The following is a 27,439-nucleotide window of genomic DNA, read 5'->3' on the forward strand; positions in this document are numbered from 1 at the left end:
GATATAAAATGGGAGCCTCCAGCAATATTTCCTGAATTGACGTTTTGTACTGCTGTTGGATTTAAGTATAATGTCGTGCATTCCAAATAAGTGGTGGAGTGTTAACATTGACTAAAGTCTTTATGGAGGCATTGTGATGTTGGTTAATTTACATTTTAGGTGTGCAGTCAGGGTATGATATTATTAACATATCAAGAGTATTTAATTCACCCGTTTGCTGGATGTTGTAAGTGCCTGCCAAAAGCGAGCAAGAGAGTCAGTTTAGTGAAAATAGTTCAATGCTGAAATATTGCATAACCATTTCAAAACCTGAATTGTTTAATTATATATTTCCTTATTTCAGCAAGCGAGCTGGGGATGAAACATAATTGTAAATTTATGATCTTATCAGATATTCCTTTTTGTGAGCTTTTGTGCTTATCAAGGTGCGGAATGCTGGGGAATGAAATATTTTTCCACTTTTGGCACCGGTGCCAGCACTGAGCACTCCCGGGTCAGGTATAACACCACCAGCTGCATACTAAAGCTACCAATACTCTGCCATCCATGAGCCCCTTTGAGTGACATTGCTAAACTGTGTCAAATTATGGGGGAGTTTTGTATTATCCACCCATGCCCCTTAGGACCTGGGTTGAGACTGCATTTCAGATAGAATCCTTAAAACTTGCTGAGAAACCTTAATCCCGTTAGTCTTGGCTCGATTCAAACCTGGACCTAGGGACTGGAGTCTCTAGGAATTGAAGATTAATCTCCAGGATTCTACTGCAAGCAAAACCCGGGAGGATAATCATGGGGGCATAAAAAAAATTGGTGTTTTTTTCATATTCTTTGAACACTTCTGTTTCTTAGTTATAGAAATATTGGAAATGGGGGAAAAAAGGCTCATTGACTATGTAGGGCTATGGGAGGTGGGAGGTCATGTGATGAAACCTCCAGGAATACATCCAAACAGAGTTGGCAACTCTTCCTGGACCTGAGCCGTGACCCATATATCACCCGGTTACGCAAGGTTTTGGTTTTTTTTCCCTTCCCATTACCACTAATTTTCTCCCCTCCTCCTTTCCTGAAAGCATTTTCTTTTTGCAGTGGTATGATTGTATGGGTATCAGTTACCCACCAGTACCTCACGTAAATGGCCATTCTTCATGTGTGACCCTAGGCATTGAGTGTCAACAGGCTATTCTAACATGGGGGTATCTCAGCTGAGTGCAATACAGTCCTCTGCAACACTTCCAGCAGGGCCCACTAGATGGCAATCAGGAGCAGGGTCCCTGGCAAATTTCCCTCCCTGCCTTTAATGTCCCTACCACTGCCTGGCTCAGGCCATCAACTCAGTGCAGACCAGATTCAACCTTAGACTTTCCTGGTTTGAATGCTCGGCTACTCGTCCTGAGTCAGGCTTGTGTATTACCATTGACCTGCTATAGTTTAACAGCTTGTAGAAGTAAAAGAAATTATACAACCTATTTTTACAGAATGGGAATGCATTTTGGCTGCAGACAAAATGAAATATGAGAAGTGTTAACCGAACAAAAAATTGCAGCTAAAGTTATTTTTGTTGAAAGGAATGAATACAGCGCATGTGCGTATAAAATATTTTTGGCTTTTCAATTTCTAGACATAAGAATTATTCACTTTTGGGTATTCATTTAAATCTGTAGTAATTTTTTCTGTATTTTAAAATACTTCCCAAAATAATTCTAAAGTTTAAAAAAAAAGCCTAATTTTTGATTACTGAGATTACATAGAAGTACATAAAACATACAGCACAGAAACAGGCCATTCGGCCCAACAGGTCCATGCCAGTGTTTATGCTCCACACGAGCCTCCTCCCTCCCTCATCTCACCCTATCAGGATATCCTTCTATTCCTTTCTCCCTCATGTGTTTACCCAGCTTCCCCTTAAATGTATCTACACTATTCACCTCAACCACTCCTTGTGGTAACGAGTTCCACATTCTAACCACTCTCTGGGTAAAGAAGTTTCTCCTGAATTCCCTATTGGATTTATTAGTAACCATCTTATATTTATGGCCCTAGTTCTGGTCTCCCCACAAGTGGAAACACCTTCTCTACATCTACCCTATCAAACCCTTCCATAATCTTAAAGACCTCGATCAGGTCACCCCTTAATCTTTTTTCTAGAGAAAAGAGCCCCATTCTGCTCAATCTTTACTGATCGGTATAACCTCTGTTCTGGCATCATTCTAGTGAATCTTTTTTGCACCTTCTCCAGTGCCTCTGTATCCTTTTTATAATATGGAGACCAGAACTGTTCACGCTACTCCAAGTGTGGTCTAACCAAGATTCTACACAAATTTAACATAACTTCCCTGCTTTTCAATTTTATCCCTATAGAAATGAACCCCAGTGCTTGGTTTGATTTTTATGGCCTTATTAACCTGTGTCGCTACTTTTAGTGATTTTTGTATTTGTACCCCCAGGTCCCTCTGCTTCTCTACCCCATTTAGTCTCTTATTATCCAAGCAGTATGTGGCCCCTTTATTCTTCCTACCAAAATATAATACCTCACACTTATCTATATTGAAATTCATTTGCCAATCATGCACCCATTCTGCAAGTTTATTAATGTCTTCTTGTGTTTCGAGATACAGTAATGCAAAGTTTGATAGGTTTATTTATCCTTAAACCTGTCAGTCAGGTATGTTGATGTGACTAGAATTACAGGCATTGTCAATGGAGTCTATTCATTGTCTTATTACTAAGTGGACAGCCCGTTCTGAATGTAAATAAATGCAGTCAATTTAAAATCACTATATGTTTCTTTATTTAAAGGAAACTAAAAATTCATTTTAGAAAGTATTTTTATTTGAGGTTTTATCAGCAACTTCCAGAATATCTCCAAGTGCTTTGTTTAATCTAGTTATTTTTAGTCCAAAAACATTACTGTTGTCTTCCAAGTTATGCTTTAAATTAATCTTTTAATTTTTTTTTCTCAAATTCTCCTGATAGTCACAGAAACACTGGAGTCTTTCCAGGGAGGAGATTCTTTGACGGGAGACTATACTGAACTTCCACCTGGAGCATTTAAATGTGAAAGACCAAAGGGCAGGAATCCTGCTTCTGGGTCAGGCGGTAACAGTACTCAGTTATCACAGTTTGCTGCACAGAATAACCCTTATATCAGGTGAGAAACACGACCACACTATTCCAAGTGATGCCAGTTTTCTAGGAAGGCAATCAGTCCACTCATTTGAACAATTTTTTTTAAGATAAACAAGATCTAAAATTACAGCTTGTCCAGTGTTTGTCTGTGTAACTAAGTGTATGCTAAGATTCTTGTGCCGAACACAGTGTGTATACATGCAGTGGATTCATCATGGGCAATGCATTCCAAATTCTCACACCGTTTTATGCGATGATATTTTTCCTGGATTTGGTTTTAGCTGGCTTAGATTGAATTCTGAAATTCTGTCTCCTTGTTCTGGATTTTCCTACCCAGAGAGTAATCATTCCAAAAATATCCTGTCGGTTACCTTTATTATTTTAAACAATTTGACCAAATCATCACCTTAACCTCCTCATATCCAAGCTTACCTCGTCTTTCATCATATCCCTTCATCTCAAGTATTGTCCTGGTGAATTTTAACTGGACTTCTCCAAAGCCTTACTAAGGCGGGGCACCCAAAACGGAACAGAATGGCATAAATTATATGAGTTACACTTTAGGAAGGATGTGAAGACCTTGGCGAGGATACAGAGGAGATTTACTAGAATGGTACCAGGGATGAGGGACTTCAGTTATGTAGAGAGACTGGAGAAGCTGGAACTTGTTGGGGCAGTGGTGAGAAAACCTTTGATGGCCCTGATGGAGGAAGAGGGCCTGGTAGTGGCCACCTCTCCCTCTCTTCTGCCTTCATGACTCTCGCAAAAGAAACTGAGGCATTTACAAATTTAAAGAAATATTCTTCAGACGCTTCTGCCTCCTTCAATTCTGGCTGCTCCTCCTAGCGCTGCAGTGAGTGCCTTGCTGCAGCAACACTGAATTTTACTTCCTGGCAGTGGTGGGATCTCTCTGTTTGGCACAGATCCTGCTGGGAGCCCACTCTGCATCTTTAATTAGGCCCAGCCCAGAAATGGATTGGGTTTGTGATGTAGTCAGTGCAGCACCGACCCACCCCTGCAGCAAACCCACCCAGATAGAAGTTCAGCCCTAACACTCTTGATAAAGCCCAGCATCCCTTTTTGATCATTTGTTTCACTTGTGAGCTAGCTTCTGATGACTTCTGTACCTGGACCCCTAAATTTCTTTCTGTCAACACCCACCCCGCCACCCCTGCACTTCCCTATTTACATTATACAACCACCTGCCATTCATGTCCTAACTTTGGTACATTAAACTGCATTTGCCATTGTTCTGCCCATTTGCTTACATTATTTATATATATATATATATATATATATAGCCTTTTTTAACTTTCTGCTCTCTTCACGCTACCTCTTAGCATAGTAGCATTTATTTTATTTTTGTTCTTGGGATATGGGTGACGCTGACAAGACTGCATTTATTGCCCATCCCTAGTTATGCTGAGAAGGTGATAGTGGGCCTTCTCCTTAAACCACTGCAGTGCTTGTGGTGATGCTGCTCCCACTATGATGTTTGGTAGGGAGTTTCAGGATATTGACCCAGTGATAATGAGGAAAAGGTGTCATACATTCAAGTCAGGATGTTGTGTGACTTTAAGGGGAACTTGGAGGTGAAGGTGTTTCCACACATTGCTGCTGTTGTCCTTCTCAGTGGCACAGGTCACAGAGTAGGGAGAAGCAGTCAAAGTCACCTTGGTGAATTGCTGTAACACATGCAAACTCGTGTACCTCACGCACAACTGACATTCATATCCATGGACCATGTTAAGTAGTACCATGGTTCCCTCTCCTAAGCTAAATCCTCCTACTAACCAGAACTATTGGAGGACTGCTCATGGAGCCTTTTCTCCCTCACGAACCACCTTCTCAAACTGTCTCGTCCACTCTTACCTACAATACTGTGGAGAGCTCATGAACTTTTTTCATCTCTAACAATAATAGCATCAATTGTAAACAATTTTACAACACCAAGTTATAGTCCAGCAATTTTATTTTAAATTCACAAGCTTTCGGAGGCTTCCTCCTTCGTCAGGTGAACGATGTGAAAATGAAATCCTCGAAATGAAATCGCATTTATAATTCACAGAACAATGCTTGGTGAGTACAGACAGTTTTTTCAACTGCCCGTTGCCAAGGCAATCAGTGTGCAGACAGACAGGTGTTACCTGCCAGGTCTCACAGAATATACAAATCACCAAAAAAAAACAACAAACAAAAAAAAACAGAGATAGAGAGGTAGAAACATAGAAAAGACAGCAACTGACCCGTTATATTAAAAACAGATAACATTTGTTCGCTGGTGGGGTAACGTGTAGCGTGACATGAACCCAAGATCCCGGTTGAGGCCGTCCTCATGGGTGCGGAACTTGGCTATCAATTTCTGCTCGACGATTTTGCGTTGTCGTGTGTCTCGAAGGCCGCCTTGGAGTACGCTTACCCGAAGGTCGGTGGATGAATGTCCATGACTGCTGAAGTGTTCCCCGACTGGGAGGGAACCCTCCTGTTTGGCGATTGTTGCGCGGTGTCCGTTCATCTGTTGTCGCAGTGTCTGCATGGTCTCGCCAATGTACCATGCTCTGGGACATCCTTTCCTGCAACGTATGAGGTAGACAACGTTGGCCGAGTCACGGGAGTATGAACCGTGCACCTGGTGGGTGGTGTCCTCTCGTGTGATGGTGGTATCTGTGTCGATGATCTGGCATGTCTTGCAGAGGTTACCGTGGCAGGGTTGTGTGGTGTCGTGGACGCTGTTCTCTTGAAAGCTGGGTAATTTGCTGCGAACGATGGTTTGTTTGAGGTTGGGTGGCTGTTTAAAGGCGAGTAGTGGAGGTGTGGGGATGGCCATAGCGAGGTGTTTCTCCACATCAATAATAGCATCAGTCTAGCTACCTCTTCAACTGTTTTTCTTCTTCTCCCGACCACCCCATTCCTCCACCCACCCTTCCCTTCCTGCAATCTCCTGTCACTTTGCACTTTCTCTCCCATCTTCCCCCTCCCACTCCCTCAAAGCTCAACTTTTCCTTGAAGCCCTCCATCTGCTCTCTCATACTCCTCCCCACCCAATTCCAGACCACTCAATTACATTTTCTATCCTGTACTTCCCAATATTGCTAAAGCCTCCGTTTGCTCCGGCCCTGTCCCTTTCCCTTTCAAAACCATGTCATCGCCCCTCTCCAAAAAGTCTGTCCCCTCCAAATAATATCTCATCACTAACTTCATCTTGCTGTGACGGGTACATTATCCCTCCTTGTCATGTTCAATACATCTCTAGCAATGGCTTCTCTTCCTGCTGCTGCACAGTCACCAATCTGTCTTAGCCCCCCCCCGCCCCCCCACCCCACTGACATCAGGCACAGGGCCAGTTTCTATATATATGCTGGCGACACCCAGCTTTACCTCTGCAGCATTTCCCTCAATCCCACAACCACCTCTGTGCATCGAACTGTCCATCTAACCGTAAGTCTTGGATAAATCAAAATTTCCTGAATTGAGATAACCAAAGCCTTAATTTTGGCCGCTGCCATAAACTGCCCATGCTTGTCAATGACTCCACCCGCCCCCCCCCCCCCCACTCCCTGGCCACTCACTTGGATTAAATCAGGCTTGTCTTTTAAACTTTCAGATGTGTCTACTCCTTCCCCCCACAATTACCACCAAAATCATCCAATTTAAAAGGACACATTGAAAGGGAGGGTGAACAAGCTTAAGCATTTCAGAACCTAGTGGTTTAGGGCTCTGTTCAACTCACAGCTGAATTTCAAACTCCACATCCTGTCCAAAACCAAGATTATTTTCTTCTACACTGCCCACCTCCACCCCTAATGCCATCAAAACCCTTATCCACATTTTTGTCACCTCTAGACTCAATTTCTCAAATGTCCACCTTGTCAGCCCCCCATCCTCCACCTTCCATAAACTCCAACTTGTCTGGAACTCAGCCACTCTGTATTCTGCCCCACACTGATTCCCACTCACCCACCATCCTCATCCTTGTTGACATTTACTTGACTCGCTGCTTTGCAACTTACTGAATTGTCCACGTCTTCGAATCTCTCCACAGCCCTGCCACACCCTATCTCTGGAACCTTCTCCGGTCTTTTGTGTCCTCCTGCACTCTTCGGTTCTCTGACACTGGCCTTCTGTGCATCCTCCGCTTTTTTACCCCACTATGGTGCCACCTTGGCCTCACTCTCTGTAACTCCCTCTCTATACTGCCTTAGAATCATAGAATGATACAGCACAGAAGGAGGCCATTAGGCCCATCGTGCCTGTGCCAGCTCTTTCAAAGAGCTATCCAATTAGTCCCACTCCCCTGCTCTTTCCCCACAGCCCTGCAAATTTTTCCCCTTCAAGTATTTATCCAATTCCCTTTTGAAAATGATTATTGAATCTGCTTCCACCACCCTTTTAGGCAGTGAATTCCAGATCATAACAACTCACTGCGTGTAAAAATGTTTCCTCATGTCGTCTCTGGTTCTTTTGCCAATTACCTTAAATCTGTGTCCTCTGGTTACCGACCCTCCTGCCACTGGAAACAGTTTCTCCTTATTTACTCTGTCAAAACCCTTCACGATTTTGAACACCTCTATTAAATCTCCCCTTAATCTTCTCTGCTCTAAGGAGAACAACCCCAGTTCCTCCAGTCTCTCCACGTAACTCTCCATGCCTTCTCCCCCCTCCCCCTCCCCCAGCCCCCAAAACCTCTCAACTTCTCTTTCCATCTTTAAAATCCTTCTTAAAACCCATAATTTTAACCAGGCTTTCAGTCATTTCTCCCACCGTGGCTTTGCATCTCTTCTTTTTCATCATTCCCCTCTGTAAAGCACCTGGAACTGTTTTTCTATGTCAAAAGCACGATAGAAATGCAAGTAGTTGTTTTTGTTGTTCTCCTTCTATTACAGTCAATAGAGCTGTTTCAAGATGCACAATCTTTCTCCTTGTCTGTGGCATCAGTGTAGTGGTCTGGAGGTAAGGGGACCTGATGGTGCATCTCTGATGCGGTAAGAAACTTGACACTTTTTGAAAAAGTAAAGGAATATATTTTTAGATGGTCAATGGGGAGTATTTTGAACAAAAAGGAATGCCCATAAACTTTCCTCCTTCTTTAGGCCTCCAGTACTACATTGATTGTTTTTCTTTGTTTAATCCACAAAGGTAGTTTGTCCTTCTGTTAGTTTTCAGTCAACAGGAAATGCACTTCTCAGACAGACCAGATCTGTTTTCAGACCAACCCAACCAAGTCCTAGGGGGTGGGCTTGAGATGCTCCTCCTCTTCCTCCTACCAGGCACTTTGTAGTTAGCTGGGAACTGACAGGGCTCCCTGTACATCTATCGTTTTCCAGGCTGTTAAACCTGCAGATTTATTTTTTAGGACTAAATAGGATCACTCATCATCTAAGTAAATCTGATGCAGTTGACATGTAGAATTTATGATTTTTGCATTCCAGGAGAATGACCGCATTATCCAATGTATAAACTCACGGCCCTGAAACTACAATATCTTTGCAACATTGCGGTTTGTACATAAATTTAAATTGCTTTAGAGAAACTGCAGCTTTCACCAGGATGGCTGTAATACTAGTGGAGCTGTGGCAAACGCAGCTTCATTTTACACTTTCTGATATATCTATATCCCCTCCCCAACAAAATCAGTCAATTTAAAAGGACACATTGAAAGAGAGGATGGACAAGCTTAAGCTGTTTTAGAACATAAAGTAAGAGGGTTAGAGCAATTTGACTGCCAAAAAAGCAGTTTACAACCCTGCGTAGAATTAGTAACAGTACCTGAGAACACCGATCAAGATGCCACGGGGAAGATAGTGGGACTCAGAAGAAAACAATCCCTCCATTTTTTCCCAGCCTAATCTGGTCTCAGATGAAGTTTCATTGTCTCTTCTGCTTAGCCAATAAAGCTTATGGTGATGGAGCAGCAGCATTATTGAAGCTTTATCTGGCTCGGGGAAAGCTGATGAAGACCACAATCACTTCACAATCAAAGAAGAGAAATCACAGCAGCATTTCCTAAGCTTCACTTTACGGGAAGACTGAAGATAACAATAAAAACAGCAGTATTCCTACTAGATCTTTATCATTTGTCAGCAGGCAGCCCATTAAAACAAAGCTTGGTATCAGTCAGAATCCAGCTCTTCATCACAGTCACAAACACTAAGGAAAGGGCATAAACATATACTGACTAGAATAAGTAAAAAGGGACAGCAAGGTTAAGATATAGGCAGGAAAATGCATCATTCTTCTATCAGTAAGGCCAGGGTGTAGGAAGGTGAGGAGCTGCGTGTGTGGGGTTTCTGTTTATTTAGCAGGGGGAGAATTGCATCACTGATGTACCAAACCTACATTTGTTTTTAAATAATGATTTTACAAATTTAACATTTCTGTACTTATCCATATCAGACTATTTATATTACTAAACACTGATGCAAGAAATGAAAGTTTTTTTATTACACTAGCATTTTAGCATTTGATGTAAGTTGGGGAAATTTCTGAAACTTGTGGATTTTTTGGACATGTTTATCAGATACTGTTTAAACCACCCAAGCCGATCATGACGTCGACCGACCTCCACCGCCACCCTCCCCGCTCCCCATTAAGGACTTACCTGACACAGTGGCCCCGATCTTCGAGTCCTCTTCTCCGCGAGCTGCCTGGGGGACACCCGTTAGGTGTCCACAGCTCACCGGCTCGATGATAATGAGGCCTGAGGCCCAATGTCACGTGCACCTTGGGTCTATCCATTCAGGTGCAGGAATTGAATCCTGTGCTCCCTGCAGTGCTCGAAATTCTCGGCCATGGCTCCCAAACTATTATCTTTTGAAATATTAGATCTTCTCTGTGGTATTTGGTGTCATCTGGTCAAGTTTTCGAATGCAATATCGTACAGCTGTAAAACTACTTGATGTTGTTGAATAAATAGACACCAAAGAGATATGTATAATAATCCAGCACCCTTTCTGTTGAAGCTTAACCCGTGAATGTCATTTTAGCAAAGAATCACCCATGCCCAGGATTTGAAAACATTGTCAAATTTTTGGCAAATTCTTTGTCAGAAAGAAAACACTGATATTTAACAATTATTTATAACGAAACCTACATAGTTTGCGAGAAAAATATTAACAAATGGGGCATTGTTTTGTTGCATTTTCTAATTACACAACCTATTTTTTTTTACAATCAAGGTCAATATTTTACGTATTTAAAGACTTCTCAAATGAAAATGTTAATCTTTTTTGTATTTCTTTACCTTCAATTTTTAAATTATTAAAATGTCTGTCAATAGAAAACTGTAAATCAGCAAGTTTCTGTGCTATCTTTGAATTTTCAACTTACCTATCGTATTAGTTTGGAGTTTGCACTCTAGCTGTTACTGTGAAGTCTTTGGTACAAAAACAGAAATTATCTAAATGATGGAGTGAACTTTATTGTCCTCGCTTATTGGCATTCCAGTGTCTGGATGATGTTTTATAAAATTGTTTTTTTATAAACATTCCATTCATTTGTTAGATTGTAATAGATAAAATCTCAAACCATTCTTTTTGACAAAACCCTTTGCTGCTTGAAAGATGAGAACCTAAGGCTAAAATGTAGTGTGACTGGGCACCTATTGAATCCCAAGGGTAACAGACTTTTCATACCAGTGCTTAATATGTAAACAGTAAACCTTCAGATGAAAAGAACAGCGGTCTTGGAATGGTGAATTATGCAGACAGCTGTGTACTTCAGGTGATGTAAACAAACAAGACTGACTTCAGTGCCAATTTATGGTTCTCCCCTATTCAGGTCTTCATGCCGGAACATGACAGGTGACACGGGGAGTGAACTTGGGATCGATGCCTATGCTACAGCCCTGATAGACGACCCTTTGGCCTGGACCCTGGCAGGTAAGAGACTTTGACTGATATAAAAATGTACAACAAAAGATTCGTAAACAAACATGTCTCACGCCTGAAGGCTTTGCAAGTAGATGTTTGAAAGAAGCAAGAAAGTGAGAATTTAGAAAATTTGCTATTCAGTAAACCTTTTTTTGAAATAGTCACAAGAAGGTGGTAATATATTCATCAAAGCATTTATCAGGGTGTGGTTAGACATTAAAACTTTTTAAATGTACTCTAGACTTTTAATTCCTCTGTAGTTTTACTTTAAAACTAAGTAATAACATCATTTTACACTCCAGTGAATCATATCACTGTTATTTTATAGTGGTAACACCACAATAACCTCTCAGTTTTCAGTCCATGCAATTTCAGCACAGCTTTGAACTGTTAGTATTAATTTTCATTTTATTTAAACTATTATTTTTAAATATAGTTGAGTAGTAACACTAATTTAATATTTATGAATGTCACTCTCAATATAGATCATTCTGTATATTAAAATAGCATAGTATAAAGGCAAATAAGATATCTTGTGTATTTTCAAGGGAATCCTTTTGATGGAGAAGGAGAACCACAGGTAAGAATTTTTATTTTGTGCATATGTAATAAAATAACCTTATGTGCAAGACAGACACTTTTTATATAAAAGCACAAAGGCTGCAAATAAATCGCAGGTCCATCAGCACCTGAGTGAGAAATAACTGGCTAACATTCCAAGTGGAAATATGAACCCTCCCTGCTGCCAGTTAACCCACCATGTTCTTATGTAAGATTTCCTTCGAGATCAGATGCATCAGTTATATTTAGGGCCACAATTTATTTCAACTTTCTTCATTTTTAACAATGCTTTCAAGTTTTTCAACGTTAGTTAGCAACTATATACAGGTATAAACATCATTTAAACAACTCATAAACTTGACACTACATAATACACTTGTGACTTCATGCATTACACTGTCCTGTCCATTTATTGTTTAAATGTGGTATCACACTAGAACTTATTTGCCCCTACTCTATTCATATAGCAACAGGCTCGAGGGGCTGAGTGACCACCTACTGTTCCTATGTTCCAAGAATGTAATCATTTGGTTAGATCAGAACTAATAGATGAAATTGAATCTTTTTATTTCCTGTGTTCGTTTTCTGCAGAGTTTTGGCAGATGCATGGTTACAAAAATGTATTCATTTGCAAATATATTTGATGCTAAAATCTGTCTAAAAATCATTTCTAATTTCATTTTAGCTCTATTATGTTTACATTTGAAATCAGTTTTATAAAAAAATGCCAAGATGTGGAATAACTTTTATGTTGTTGAACTGATGGACTGTGTTTATATAAAAAAAAGTCATGTTTTAAATCTCCTTGTTTCAAATCTCCTTCAGAAACAAAAAGGACACAATACAATTGTAGAGTCTAGTTATTCTGTCACTTTCATGTCAATACAAAGCTATTTTGGGGTGTGCAGTGACACAAAAGTGACAGTGTGACTCACACGTCCACTCCTGATCTGACTTCCAAGCATGCTGAACCCACGTATGAGACCCCCCACCTCCCCGCGACCATCTTACACCAGTTTGAGATCCCATTCACTGCAGTATTCCTCCAGCCTCGCATTGAAACCGCACTGAAAAATTTTTGCATGGAATCTTTCAAATGTTGAAAGAAAACGGCCACACCTCCTGTTCTCTCCTAATATTGAACAATAGCCACTTGGGGAATGGAGCACTTCACATGCACAGGTTCCATTGCCACTGATCTCAGTGTTCAGTATAATTCTGGTCTGCCAAATGTGCATTGCATTACACAGATACTGGTCTAAGACTGGTAGCTTCAATGGGACGATAGTCTAAATCTCTCAGTAAAGCTCAAACATTTGAAGCCATACAACCATCTTTATTAGATTCAGTACAAGTGAAATACATGGATTATTTAGGCATTTCCTCATTAACATTTTGCTTTAGCAGGTAACATTTAATCATTATGAATTAGTTTGAGATTATTTAATTAGTTACTATGTAGTTTTTATGCTTATTAAAAATGTGTTCCTCCTCTGCAGGAAATTGGAAACGGCAGCACTTTGAAAGTGGTACACTTTGGTCTAGTGTGAAATGGCATTTTTATGTTGATATATCAGAGAATTATTAATCATTACTTTAAAATAACTGGCACGATAGGCAAAGTAAATGTGATGCCTTTTAATTACTGTTGTGTTGATGTAGTACAAGGTTCCCACTGTTTCCATTGTCTAATCAGTATCATGAAACACAAGTAATGCAGAAAGAGTTTCCACAAAGAATGAATAGAGATGTTTTAATCTTATCATTCCATTGCTTTTCTCTTGCAAAAGTATTTTGATTGAGGACAGGCCTATTCCATATACTTTTAAGTGAATCATAGACATTACAAATGATGGGTTGTCCTTATAATATAGGTGTGGAACTACAAACCATTGATTATCATTTTATTATTATGTTGCAGTTGAATTGCTTCTGATTTCATTCAATAATTACTCCCCATAGCCACAAAAAAATTAATTATATTCAATGTTTCATTCCACAATCAAAATTTAAAAGTAATAAATATACTCCTAGTTTTTGTATCTAATTGTTCACTGTTTTCATATTCAGTGTGACTTCAAATGTAAAGTAATTTGTGTGTTCTCATTATACCCTCTGTTATCTTTTATTTATCCATTACAAATAATCATGCTTAACATTTTGTTTTAGATATTTTATTGGTGCAGTCTGTTTGGAAACCAGGATGTTCATAGGAATACCAGTGTTCCTGATTTAAATTCAGGTTATATTGAAAATCATCCCTTTTTCTTTTTTGTAGCAAAATTCTCATTTCGTTTTCAGAATAAACAACAGTTTGTGGCAGTGCATTCATTGACTTTGTACACACAACAAATCACATGCTTTATCTCTGAGAAGAACTGCTTTTGTCCATTTCACTCATGGCTTCTGTGAAAGCTGATGATGGCCTGTATGAGGGATTAATCTAGCATCAATCAGTGGTGTATAATCCTTCATGCATGGCATTTTTCTTTGCTTTGTACGTTAAGAGGATTTGAGTTTAGAACGCATAAATTGATGCAAAAAATCTACATAAGATCAAGATTGCTCCATTTCCTAAAATTCTTGTTATGTTCATTTAGGCCCTTCATTAAGAATTTCTAAACTGGAAACATTATTTTATATAACTTCCATTTTCATTGTAATACATACAAAGGACCCTGGTGATCAGCCACACTTCTGGAGTATCTGCTCCTGTGGAACCTCTGTCTGTTAACATCACATGCACTGGCACATTATCAATCTGGTTTATTGTTTTGATTATAGATGTTATATACGGTATGATATTTGTATCTCAAACCTTCATACAATAGTATAGTTAAATGTCTTGTAATGAAAAAACAGTTTGAGTTGAATGTACTGTACTACTTTCAAACTGTTTTGCAGTGAAATATTAAAATGTAACACCTATAATGTTGGATGGTGCTGCACAATAAATACTGTATTATAAAAAGAAAATCGGAAATAAAAACAGAAAATGCTGAACATAATTGGTCAGCGTCTGTGAAGAGAACAGATAGGTTGTAATGTTTTGCGTGTGTAACTCTTAATCAGAATTGATGGCCGAAAGATAAACAAACATACAGTTTTCAGAAGGAACCCCTGGATTGTGCTCAGCAGTGAGGATCCTGACTAATGCTGGAGAGCAATAAGGAACAGAAGCCCCCAGACCAACTTTCCCCTTCCCTGGTCCAGGGATTTGAAGATGCACCAAATCCACACAGACCAGGGATCAAACCATTAACTTTTCTGACCTGTATTGCTTAGTGGCATTTACCAACTGATCCAGTATGCAGAGACCAGACCTTTTGTCCACTTATAGGGTTGTCTGAAGTGGGGCTCAAATCCATAACCACCTGACTCGAGGTGGGAATGCTACCACTGAGCCATGGATCACTGCACAGGCATTCTGTTGGAGTTTAACCTGTTCAAACTGCACAGCTTACCATTACAGAACCACCTGGACCCTAAAGAGACTTCTGTTAGTCCAAGGCAAAATGAGATGTGCCAGTTTATGGCAATAGTAGAAGGATGGTGTCGAGGAAGAAGGGATAATAAGACTTGACTTCCACAGTCAGAAAGCAGTAGAGTTTAGATCATTTGATTAAAACTGTATTTCTGGTATGAACTTTTGCTCAAATTAATTATAGGTAGAGCCATGTTACTTTACTTGTAGTTACTGTAAAGCAGTCAAGGAGGATCTTCCCTATTCACTCCATGCTGTTTGTTTCTTATTAAAGTTTTAATTTAGGTACATCACCAGCTGACTAAAATAACAGGAATTCAATTGAGTAAAGAAAGAAAGACTTGCATTTATATAGCACTTTTCACAACCTCAGAGTGTCCCAAAGCGCTTTACAGCCAATGAAGTATTTTTGAAATGTAGTCCTAATGTAGGAAATGCAGCAGCCAATTTGCACACAGCAAGATCACACAAACAGCAATGTGATAATGACCAGATAATTTTTTTTTAAGTGATGTTGGTTGAGGGATAAATATTGGCCAGAACACCGGGGAGAATTCCCCTGCTCTTCTTCGAAATAGTACCATGGGATCTTTTATGTCCACCTGAGAGGGCAGACGGAGCCTCGGTTTAACATCTCATCTGAAAGACAGCACCTCCGACAGTGCAGCACTCCCTTAGTACTGTACTGGGAATGTCAACCTAGACTTTATGCTCAAGTCTCTGGCCTGGGACTTGAATCCACGACCTTCTGACTCAGAGGAGAGAGTGCTACCCACTGAGACACAGCTGACAGTGATTTTACCCACTAATGATGTTAGGCTAAAGTGGATAGGATACAGGCAGCAGAATTTTGAATAAGGTGGAGTTTATGGACAGTGGCCGAGGGGAGACGAACATTTGGAGTAAATAGAGTCTGGGGGTGACAAAGAAATGGATGAGGGTTTAGTGGCAAATGGAGCATTAGCGAGAGGAGACAGGCAATGTTACAGAGGTGAAAGTAGGCAGTCTTTGTGACAAAGATGATATGGGTTGGAAACTTAACACAGTCTGGTTCAGCCTAAGATAATGGCCAGAGAGAGGGGTGAATTCAGTGGCGAGAGAGTGGAGTTTGTGGTGGGGGTGAAGTCGATGCTTCGGTCTTTCCAGAGTTTAGCTTAAGGAAATTAAGACTAGCAAGTTTGGAGCTTTGTGTGATACTTTAATCAACGACAAGATAGTTAAAGGTAAGATCAGGTGCAGTCGGAGATATTATTGAGACACTGATGTAACATTACAAAAAAGAACAAATGTTTGTAGAGTAGCTGAGACCTCAGGTTATAGTTGAAAAGCTTTGAGGAAGAGAAAATGGTGCAGTCAAAACCCAGGTACTAAAATTAAGAGATCGTGTTTTTTTTGAAAAAGGTGAAAGTTGTGCCAGTAAATCAAACAAGTGGTGTGGTCCTTCATCCTTTGCCCTGAAAGGAAAAAAAGCTGGAAACAATTTGGAAAGAAAAATCAGCTTCCCAGTGCAAATCGTGATCAGTGTTAAAAGTACATTCTCTGGATGCTGATTTAATCAATGATGAAATGCAGCTTTTTATGGATGCAGTGGGTACTGTTAGCAGTAGCGAAAGTCAATCATGTGTCAAACCCTTGATACGGGATCTATTGTTAACATAAAATGCAAGAGCCAAGACAGTTTAGGAGAAAAAGCTTAGACCTATATCAATTAAACTGAAAGCTTATTGTGGTATTTGCAAACCCTTGATAGGACAATGTATAATGACAGTGAAATACAAAACACAGAAACATAATGTATTGTTCATTGTTACCTTCATTAATTTCAAAGCGTGGTAGAACGCAAGGAATGTGGTTGTTAAGTGAGTGTTGGCTACGTTCAAGGAAACAGAAACCTGAGCTACAGTCTTCACTGACTATAATGATTTGTTACAAGCTCTTGGTAATTTACCTGAAGAATATGGCATCAAATTGTTAGCCAGCAGTAGTTGAATCTTGCCCTGAAAGATAAACTTCAAACAGAATTGAAGCACATGGAATCAATTGGTGTGGCTACAAAAATTGATGAGCCCACTAAATAGGTTAGCTTTCAAATGATTGTACACAAACAAATGGATAGATACTTGTGTTTCTTGATCCACATAATCTTAACAAAGCAGTACAGAAGACCACAACAAATGACCTTCACAACAGGAAATTGCATCACAGTTTGCTGAAGCTATAATGTTTTCCAAATTAGATCCATCCAGTGAATTTTGACAACTACACCTTCATAACACACTTGTGAACCTTCAATACACCCTTTGGAAGATATCACTACTTCCATATAGAATTGGAAATATATTGTATTGTTCATTCATTATTTGAGCACAAAAATCATGGCACAAACATCGGCAGTATAATTGCTTGGTGATGCACTTAGCATGAACATAATACCAGATTCAGGCAAGTGCTCCACAGATTCAGGAAGAATATTCTGAAGTTCAATAAAGGTAAGAATGTTATAAATGAACTAATTCACTTTCATAGTCACCAAGTCACAGACCAGGGCATGGAATCCTACAGCAAGAAAGTTGAGGCAGTAATTAACATGGATACATTTAGCACAAAAAAAGGGACTGCAATGGTTTCCTGGTTGCCTAGAAAGATACATTCCAGACTTGCCCACCAGTACAGCACCTTTGAGAAGGTTGCTAGAAAAGAATATCCTGTATTCATGGTTACACAAGCAAGAGAAATCATGCCAGCAGGTGTTGGATGTGGTACTCTCGTAAAACCGTTGGTTACTTTATGATCCAAAAAAGCCCAGCAAGATCACTGCAGATGCTTCAAAATCAGTTGGGTCCTAGATTGCTACAGAAACACAATGGCTGGAAAGCTGAAATCTATGCATCTCACTGAGTGACCAAGCACTGTGTACAGGTCTGCCCGAATAGGGAAGGAAATGTAGCATTTAAGGCCAATCATAAGGCTTTGATTCCTATTTCTAAAAAGAATTCACAATGATTGTCCATCATGAATATAAAGATTGCTGCTAAGATTGCAGAAGTATGATCGACATGTGATATACACTCCTGGAAAATTAATATACAGAGCTGATACCTTCTTCCGAGCCCCAGCTAAGAGTGTCAAAGGTCCAGTATTGGTGAAGTAACAGTGTATGTGCACAGCTTGATACCATCAAGTGTCTGAACAGAGACTTGAACAGATAAGACAGCAGATTGCTACAGACAGAGAATGCAGATTCACCAAGAGACTATAGAAAATTGATGACCAGAGTAAAAATAAGGATGTTGTGGATTAATGAAATTCGAGAATTCTCACTGATAAAGGGTCTAGTTTTCAAAGACAGAAGGGTCGTATTTTTTTGCAGTCTATATAAAGAAATGACAGAAAATCATGTGGGACACATTCGTCGTGAGAAAGGAAGATTGAACCAGAATATAATTAATCAATGAAAGACTTTGGCTGTTGTCAGTGTAAGTAGAAGGCAGGGCCATGCCCCTTGTATTCAATTAGAATCATAGAATGATACAACACAGAAGGAAGCCATTGGGCCCATCGTACCTGTGCCAGCTCTTTGAAAGAGCTATCCAGTTAGTCCCATTCCCCTGCTCTTTCCCCATAGCCCTGCAATTTTTTCCCCTTCAAGTATTTATCCAATTCCCTTTTGAAAATTATTATTGAATCTCCCCCAACCCTTTCAGGCAGCACATTCCAGATCACAACAACGCGTCCGATAAGCAGACTGCTTATCCAACATTCGGTCTTGGATGAACTGTAATTTCCTCCAGCTAAACATTGGGAAGACTGAAACTATTGTCTTTGGCCCCCATCACAAAATCCATCTCCTCACTACCAACTCAATTCCTCTGCCTGGCCACTGTCTCAAGTGAACCAGACTGCTCACACATTTAATATTCTGTTCAACCCAGAGCTCAATTTCTGATTCCATATCTTCTCCAAAAAAACCGCCTACTTGCACCTCTAACATCGCCCACCTCTGCCCCTGTCTCAGCCCATCTGGCACTGAAAACCTCATCCATGTCTTTTGTCACCTCGAGGCTTGACTATTCCAGTGCTTGTCTGGCCGGCCTCCCATCCTCCACCCTCCATAAACTTCAGTTCATCCAAAACCAGGACAAGAAATAAAGAAACATTCACTGTAATATTTGAACTGTGTTTTTCTTACAATAGACACATCTTATAGTTCGTACATTATTAGTTTTATAGGATTGTGATGTTGAAGTTTAAAGTCTATGGTCTAGGAATTGGTTTGCATCACCAGGCAGCTTCCGGCCAAGAACATTTGAATTTGGGATCGCTGCATCACAGCAACCCTCAGGTAGGTCTTTGGAGAAGGGGAAAGCGAGCAGGAGAAGGGGGTTGCGGTAACAATCGGGAACGGGGCGAGCAGCGGCTGGCAGCAGCCTGTGGTTTTAATGTGGAGCTGGGAGGAGAGTTCCTGCACCTCCCGACTCCACATTCAGGTACGTATTTTTTTTAAACTTACCTTTTTTTGGTGGTGGCCTGTAGCGGTCCCTTTAAGGACCGTTGGTTAGGCAGCCTGTAGAGCTGCAGACACCTGCTGGGCATCCGCAGGCAGCTTACACTCAAAGAACATTTGAATTTGGTAAAGGAGGCATTAAACAGGTGTTAGGCTCTTTGCATATACAAATAAGGGGCCTAACGCCCTTTTCAAGTGTGAGCCCTGGACACCTCTTTTGATGCCTAAACCAAAATGGCGGGTGGTGCATTTTCGCTGCAGAACGTGCACACGCACCACACTGGACACTTTGGCACCTGTGTTACGCCTGCAAAATTGAAGAACTTATGTTTATTGACTTTAGTCAATTATCTGCCACTACAATGGTGGGACAAGAAACATTTGTACAGGAACAGCTGCAATCTTACTTTTAGTAAACAATACCTTGGTGTGTGACCTGCATCAACCTTTGACCCCAGTCTTCAAGGGACCAGCAGTGTGGTGACTATGTCAGTGGATGTTGCCCTAGTTCCATATCTAGAAATGAAAATGTGGCATTTGCTGCAGTATAAAGATTATAAGCACTCACTGCAGCACCTAAAGTTTGATATTCAAATTGTACAGTCATTGTTTCATTTCCAGCTAAAAATCAGGTTTAGAAATGTGAGTCATCACATCCGATGCCAGCATGGCCCGTTCAGCACACAATGTTCATCTCTGGACCTGATCATTGTTAAGAAAACAATGGCTAATTGTAGGGCACTCTTCCAAATTGAAGAAGAAATCAGTTTTTACCAATCCACACAAAAAAAAATCTGGGCATTAATCGGTAAGAACGGATTTTGATCTCTGGCCGTTATGTCTAATACCTGATTTTTAAAACATGCTCTTAAGACATTTAACGAAAACAGCTTCCTAAACGTTGCATATACAAGACAGAATCAGAGGATGCAAATCCTAACACACAGGTGGAAATCCCATTATCCCAAGTAATAAAAATGGAATTTGATTTATTCAACTACCATAAACCAGTGACCATAACAAAATATAACAAAACAGTGCATGAGAAATACTTGAAGCAATACCAGCATTGCTACCTTAGAGAATAACACCATCTCAAAGACAGTATAACTTATAATAAATCGGTGTGATAAAAAGAGTAAAACTACTAAATACTGGTAATTCAAAGGTAGCCTGGGTAGATTTAAGCTTTGAAGAAGAAATGTTTATTTGAAGAAAAATCATTGAGGTCAGGAGGATGAGAGTTATGCATTAACTGAAGAGCAAAGTATTTCTGACAACAGGGGTGTTTGTCTCTGAAGTTTGCCCACTGGCTTCTACAAAAAGCCACACCTCTACAATATCCGAGTCCTCACCGCACAAAGTTGTGGCAGAACTTTGTGTCTCATATCCTCATTGAACTTGCCAAAGTCAGCAAAATTCTAAGCATAAAAGGAAAAAAAAACAGCAACTTGGCCAGTCTAGTGACGGAGGATTAGATTACTGCCCCCCGAGGGTTGGGTGTTCAAACAGCAGCCTTGACTGACTTTAAGCCCATTGAACAAGTTTCACTACTTCTTTTCACACCACTAAATATAACGTTGAGCAGCAACACAGGGCTGGAATACCCCTCCTGACAGCCAATCACAAATTAGCACTTCCAAGAGTCATGAAAATAGCTTTGGTGTAAAGTAACCCATATAGTGGGCAGCGAGGGACGTGGGCAGCGAAGAGGGAAGTGAGCCTAAAAGTATAAATTTCAAAAAAAGAGAAATAAAATTAGGAAATTATGTATTTATATGCTACCCATTTGCAACTGTGCTTCAGTATAAAAAGGAAAATTTTGCACATGTGGAAATCTGAAATAAAAATAAGGCAGGCCATACACAGCAACTCAGTCAACATCTACATAGAGAGAAAAGACAGATCATGAAATTTCGGTTGTGCTTTGTCAGAAGTGAAGATTAAAATTTGATGAAGGTTGCACAATCAAAACATCAATGCTGACCGGGAATTTCCTTGGGGCTTCTCCTGCTCCGACACTATAACTTCAGTGGACGTTGGGTAGAAACCACACTTACGTAGAATTACATCGAGTCTACAGCACAGAAACAGGCCAGTCGGCCCAACAGGTCTTTGCCAGCATTTATGCTCCACACGACTCTCCTCACTCCCTACTTCATCTCACCCTATCAGCATATCCTTCTTTCCTTTCTCGTGTTTATCTAGCTTCCCCTTAAATGTATCTACACTATTCACCTCAACTACTCCTTGTGGTAGCGAGTTCCACATTCTCACCACTCTCCGGGTAAAGAAGTTTCTCCTGAATTCCCTATTGGATTTATTAGTGACTATCTTATATAACAACATAAGAAATAGGAGCAGGAGTAGGCCACACGGCCCCTTGAGCCTGCTCCGCCATTCAATCAGATCATGGCTGATTTTTGACCTCAACTCCACTTTCCCACCCGATCCCCTTGATTCCCCTAGAGTCCAAAAATCTATCCATCTCAGTCTTAAACATACTAAACGACTCAGCATCCACAGCTTCTGGGGTAGAGAATTCCAAAGATTCACAACCCTCTGAGTGAAGAAATTTCTCCTCATCTCAGTTCTAAATGGCCGACCCCTTATCTTAAGACGATGCCCCCTAGTTCTAGAGTCTCCAGCCAGGGGATACAACCTCTCAGCATCTACTCTATCAAGGTCTCTAAGAATTTCATACATTTCAATGAGATCACCTCTCCTAAACTCCAGAGAGTATAGGCCCATTCTACTTCATCTCTCCTCATAGGACAACCCTCTCATCCCAGGAATCAATCTAATGAACCTTCATTGCACCACCTCTAAGGCAAGTATATCCTTCCTTAGATAAGAACATCAAAACTATACACAGTACAGTGTAGTCTCACCAGAGCCCTATATAATTGCACCATGGCTGTAGTGTACCATCTACAGGATGCACTGCAGCAACTCGCCAAAGCTTCTTCGACAGCACCTCCCAAACCCACGACCTCTACCACCTAGAAGGACAAGGGCAGCAGACGCATGGGAACAACACCACCCCTCCAAGTCACGCACATTCCCCTCCAAGTCACACACCATCCCGACTTGCAAATATATCGCCATTCCTTCGTCGTCGCTGGGTCAAAATCCTGGAACTCCCTACCTAACAGCACTGTGGGAGAACCTTCACCACACGGACTGCAGTGGTTCAAGAAGGCGGCTCACCACCACCTTCTCAAGGGCAATTAGGGATGGGCAATAAATGCTGGCCTCGCCAGCGATGCCCAAATCCCATGGATGAATTTTTAAAAAAGCAAGTCCTCCTTACTCTTATACTCCAACCGCCATGCAATAAAGGCTAACATACCATTTGCCTTCCTAATTGCTTGCTGTACTTGCATATTAACTTTCTGTGATTCATGTACAAAGACGCCCGAATCCCTCTGACTAGCAACATTTCTTAGTCTCTCTCTTTTAAAAAATATTCTCCTTTTCTATTGTTCCTACCAAAGTGAATAACCTCACATTTCCCCACATTATACTCCGTCTGCCACCTTCTTGCCCACTTACTTAACCTGTCTATATCCATAAGACCATGAGAGAGAGGAGCAGGAGTCGGCCATTCGGCCCCTCGAGCCTGCTCCGCCATTTAGTGAGATCATGGCTGATCTGATTTTTACCTCAACTCCACTTTCCTGCCCTTTCCCCATATCCTTTGACTCCCTCGCTGATCAAAAATTTGAATACATTCAAGGCTGAGTTAGACAATGACTCAGCCTCCACAGCTTTTTGGGGTAAAGAATTCCAAAGATTCACGACCCTCTGGGAGAAGAAATTCCTCCTCATTTCCGTCTTAAATGGGCTTATTCTGAGATTATGCCCCCTAGTTTTAGATTCCCTCATGAAGGATAACATCCTCTCAGCATCTCCCCTATCGAGTCCCCTCAGAATCTTGTACATTTCAATAAGATCTCCTCTCATTCTTCTAAACTCCAATGAGTATAGACCCAACCTGTTCAATCTTTCCTCATAAGGCAACCTTTCCATACCCAGAATCAACCTAGTGAACCTTCTCTGAACTGCCTCAAATGCAAGTATGTCCTTCCTTAAATAAGGGCACCAGGACTGTACGCAGTACTCCAGGTGTGGTCTCACCAGCACCCTGTACAGTTGTAGCATGACTTCCCTGCTTTTATACTCCATCCCCTAGAAATAAAGGCCAATATTCCGTTTGCCTTCCGGATTACCTGCTGCACCTGTATGTTGACTTTTTGTGTTTCATGTACGAGGACACCCAGATCCCTCTGTACCGCAGCATTTTGTAGTTTTTCTCCATTTAAATAATATTTTGCTTTTATAGTTTTCCTCCCAAAGTGGATGACTTCACATTTTCCCACATTATATTCCATCTGCCAAATTTTTGCCCATTCGCTTAACCTGTCAATATCCCTTTGCAGACACTTTGTGTCCTCATCGCAACTTGCTTTTCCACCTATCTTTGTATCATCAGCAAATTTGCCACATGACACTCTGTTCCTTCATCCAAGTCATTGATATATATTGTAAATAGTTGAGGCCCCAGCACTGAGCCCCGCGGCACCCCACTAGTTACAGATTGTCATTTTGAAAATGACCCTTATATCCCGACTCTGTTTTCTGTTAGTTAGCCAATCCTCTATCCATGCCAGTATATTACCCCCAACACCATGAGCTCTTATCTTGTGCAATAACCTTTTATGTGGCACCTTATCGAATACCTTTTGGAAATCCAAATATACTGCATCCATTGGTTCCCCTTTATCCACCCTGCCCGTTACTTTCTCAAAGAACTCTAATAAATTTGACAGACATGATTTCCCCTTCATAAAACCATGTTGACTCTCCTTGATTGTATTATGAGTCTCCAAATGTCCTGCTACTACTTCCTTAATAATGGATTCTAGCATTTTCTCAATGACGGATGTTAGGCTAACTGGTCTATAGTTACCTGCTTTCTGTCTCACTCCAGTCTTGAAGAGGGGTGTTACGTTTGCGGTTTTCCAATCCGCTGGGACCTTTCCAGAATCTAGTGAATTCTGGAAGATTACAACCAATGCATCCACTATCTCTGCAGCCACTTCCTTTAAGACCCTCGGATGCAAGCCATCAGGTCCAGGGGACTTGTCAGCCTTTAGACCCATTAGTTTACCGAGTACTTTTTCTCTAGTGATAGTGATTGTTTTTAGTTCCTCCCTCCCCTTTGCCCCTTAATTTTCTACTATTATTGGTATATTATTAGTGTCTCCTACTGTGAAGACAGATAAAAAAATCTGTTCAATTCCTCTGCCATTTCCTTGTTTTCCATTATTATTACCCCAGTCTCATCCTTTAAGGGACTAATGTTTACTTTAGCTACCCTCTTCCTTTTTATATACTTGTAGAAGCTTTTACTGTCAGTTTTTATATTTCTTGCTAGTTTACTCTCATAATTTTTCTCCTTTATTATTCTTTTAGTCATCCTTAGCTGGTTTTTAAAGATTTCCCAATCTTCAGGCTCACCAGTAATCTTTGCCATGTTGTCTGCTTTTTCTTTTAACTTGACCCTTTGCAGACTCTGTGTCCTCCTCACCGCTTACTTTCCCACCTAGCTTTGTATTGTCAGCAAACTTGGCTACATGACACTCTGTCCCTTCATCTAAGTTATTCTGGAAGATCAAAACCAATGCATCCACTATCTCTGCAGCCACCTCTTTTAAAACCCTAGGACGTAGGCCATCAGGTCCAGGGGATTTGTTGGCTTTTAGTCCCATTAATTTTTCTTTACTAATATTAATTACTTTAAGTTCCTCACTCTCATTAGACCCTTGGTTCCCCATTATTTCTGGTATGATTATTGTGTCTTCTACTGTGACGACAGATACAAAATATGTTTATATTTATGATCTCTAGTTTTGGACTCCCCAAGTGGAAACATTTTCTCTACGTCTGCGCTATCAAACCCTTTCATTATCTTAAAGACCTCTATCAGGTCACCCCTCAGCCTTCTCTTTTCCCAACCTGTTCAGCCTTTCCTGATAAGGATATCTTCAGTTCTGGTATCAGCCTCGTGAATCTTTTTTGCACCTTCTCCAGTGCCTCTATATCCTCTTATTAATATGGAGATCAGAACTGTGCACACTATTCCAAGTGTAGTAGTTCTTGTGTAATGTGAACTACTTATATAATAATGTGGTCTGAGCAATGTTTGTGTATTTGTAGGGTGTTCCATTGATACTGCAAATCACTTAGTTATCAGTTTAGAAATAAACTGTAAATTTTATTTGCCTATTTTATGGCCTTATTAACCTGTGCGGCCACTCTTAGTGATTTGTGTATCTGTACCCCTGGATCCCATTGCTCCTCGATCCTGTTTAGACTATTATCCAAGCAGTATCTGGTCTCCTTATTCTTCCTCCCAAAATGCACTACCTCATACTTAATCTATATTGAAATTAATTTGTAAATTACACACCCATTCTTCAAGTTTATTAATGTTTTCTTTTTATTTTGACACATTCTTACTTTGTATTGACTACACCTCCTAATTACACAAAGTGGTTCCCAGCAGTTACGGTAGCGCAGTGGTAGAACTGAAGAATTTCCTGGCATATATTTTTTTTGCACTGAAGTAATGATCTTAGTTAGGGTCCGGGGGGGGGGGGGAACTCCATTGCAAAGCAGGCACACATTTTTGTCAAAGCATCTCACAGGCAGACTTATATTAAGTATTTGACAATGAAGAAATCTGTTGTGGCACCAGGCTTAGAAATCTAGAACATCAAAATGGCTGTCAAGTCACAAGCTGCCCTACGGAGATCCTCCCACCACATTGAAGGAAGATGGTCCTTAATTGCTTGACATTTCACAGTGCACTTGAGACACAATCTATTTCTGCTGGTTTGCCGAAATTTCCAGTTTGAGTGTCGGGCTCCACCCCCTTCAAAACTGAATCAAAAATGACAGGCTGATAACGCCCCAATTCCCATCACACCGGGTTTAATCAGATAAGTACAGCTTACCAGGAGCAACTGCTCCAATTAGAACTTCTACATTTAAAGGTGTTCACTGCCCAAGACCTTTGGCCCATATCTCAGATTTGTCTGCGGATTTTTGAATTGTTTTATTTCCTTTGAAAGATACAAAAGGTGGGCAGTAAATTACCAGAGAGGGGGACTCTTAGGCCAGGTACAGTTTACAACATACAGCAAAAGGATATTATTGAGCAGCAGGGATTTCCTATGGGAATTCCTCTATGTGTAGTAGTGTTAAAAGGAGAGACCTTGAGGCAGTACAGGAGTATAACATTAAAGGGGAATGAGGCAGATCCAGATCCTCCCTCTATGAGTCTATAGGCCCAGGAGATCATGAGTGAGGAGCTAGGCCTTTGCAGAATTTGATTCATTAAGGAAGCCCTGGATGACACACAGCCCACATCAAGTATCTGAACAGCCAGTGGCCAATAAGTTCAGCTCAACTTTATTTTGTCATTGGCTCATTCCAGGTTGCAACGTGGAACTTCTGTCCCATAACCCAGAATGCTGTCTATCAGCATGTTGTCCTGCACACACCAGGCCACTGCTGCCATCTTTTTATGCTACCTTGAAGTCAGCTAAGGGCTTTTCTGTTCTATTATTTTATGGTTTCCCCCAACAGCATGGGACAATAATGGCGGCACTTTAGGGTAGCCATGGTGCTTCTATCACAAGATGTGCCAGACTCCCAGGTCTACTTAGGAAAAACAGTCATGTGTCAGGATGGAGTCTAATTAACAAGCCACACACCCTTTAGCATCCAGGGCCCATGACTCCACTTCAAATGCCTTCCTCACACTTGTACATCAGTACAATAAGGCAAATTCATGAACTAGAGTGGTCATTAAGAGGACTAGTGGTG

At 40.7% G+C, this 27,439-nt stretch overlaps 1 protein-coding gene across 1 annotated transcript in view; it reads left to right on the plus strand.

The window, feature by feature from the left end:
- Positions 1-13,880, plus strand: part of wdpcp (WD repeat containing planar cell polarity effector) — a 122,798-nt gene extending 108,918 nt beyond the window's left edge. The window contains exons 15-18 of the mRNA XM_067989526.1: positions 2,974-3,148; positions 10,903-11,003; positions 11,543-11,574; positions 13,055-13,880. Coding sequence (XP_067845627.1) covers positions 2,974-3,148; positions 10,903-11,003; positions 11,543-11,574; positions 13,055-13,105 — 359 coding nt within the window. The 3' untranslated portion in view covers positions 13,106-13,880. The remainder of the gene's footprint in view (positions 1-2,973; positions 3,149-10,902; positions 11,004-11,542; positions 11,575-13,054) is intronic.
- The last annotated feature ends 13,559 nt before the right edge of the window (positions 13,881-27,439 follow it).

This window comes from Heptranchias perlo, chromosome 8 (assembly GCF_035084215.1).
Source record: "Heptranchias perlo isolate sHepPer1 chromosome 8, sHepPer1.hap1, whole genome shotgun sequence".
Lineage (NCBI taxonomy): Eukaryota > Metazoa > Chordata > Chondrichthyes > Hexanchiformes > Hexanchidae > Heptranchias > Heptranchias perlo.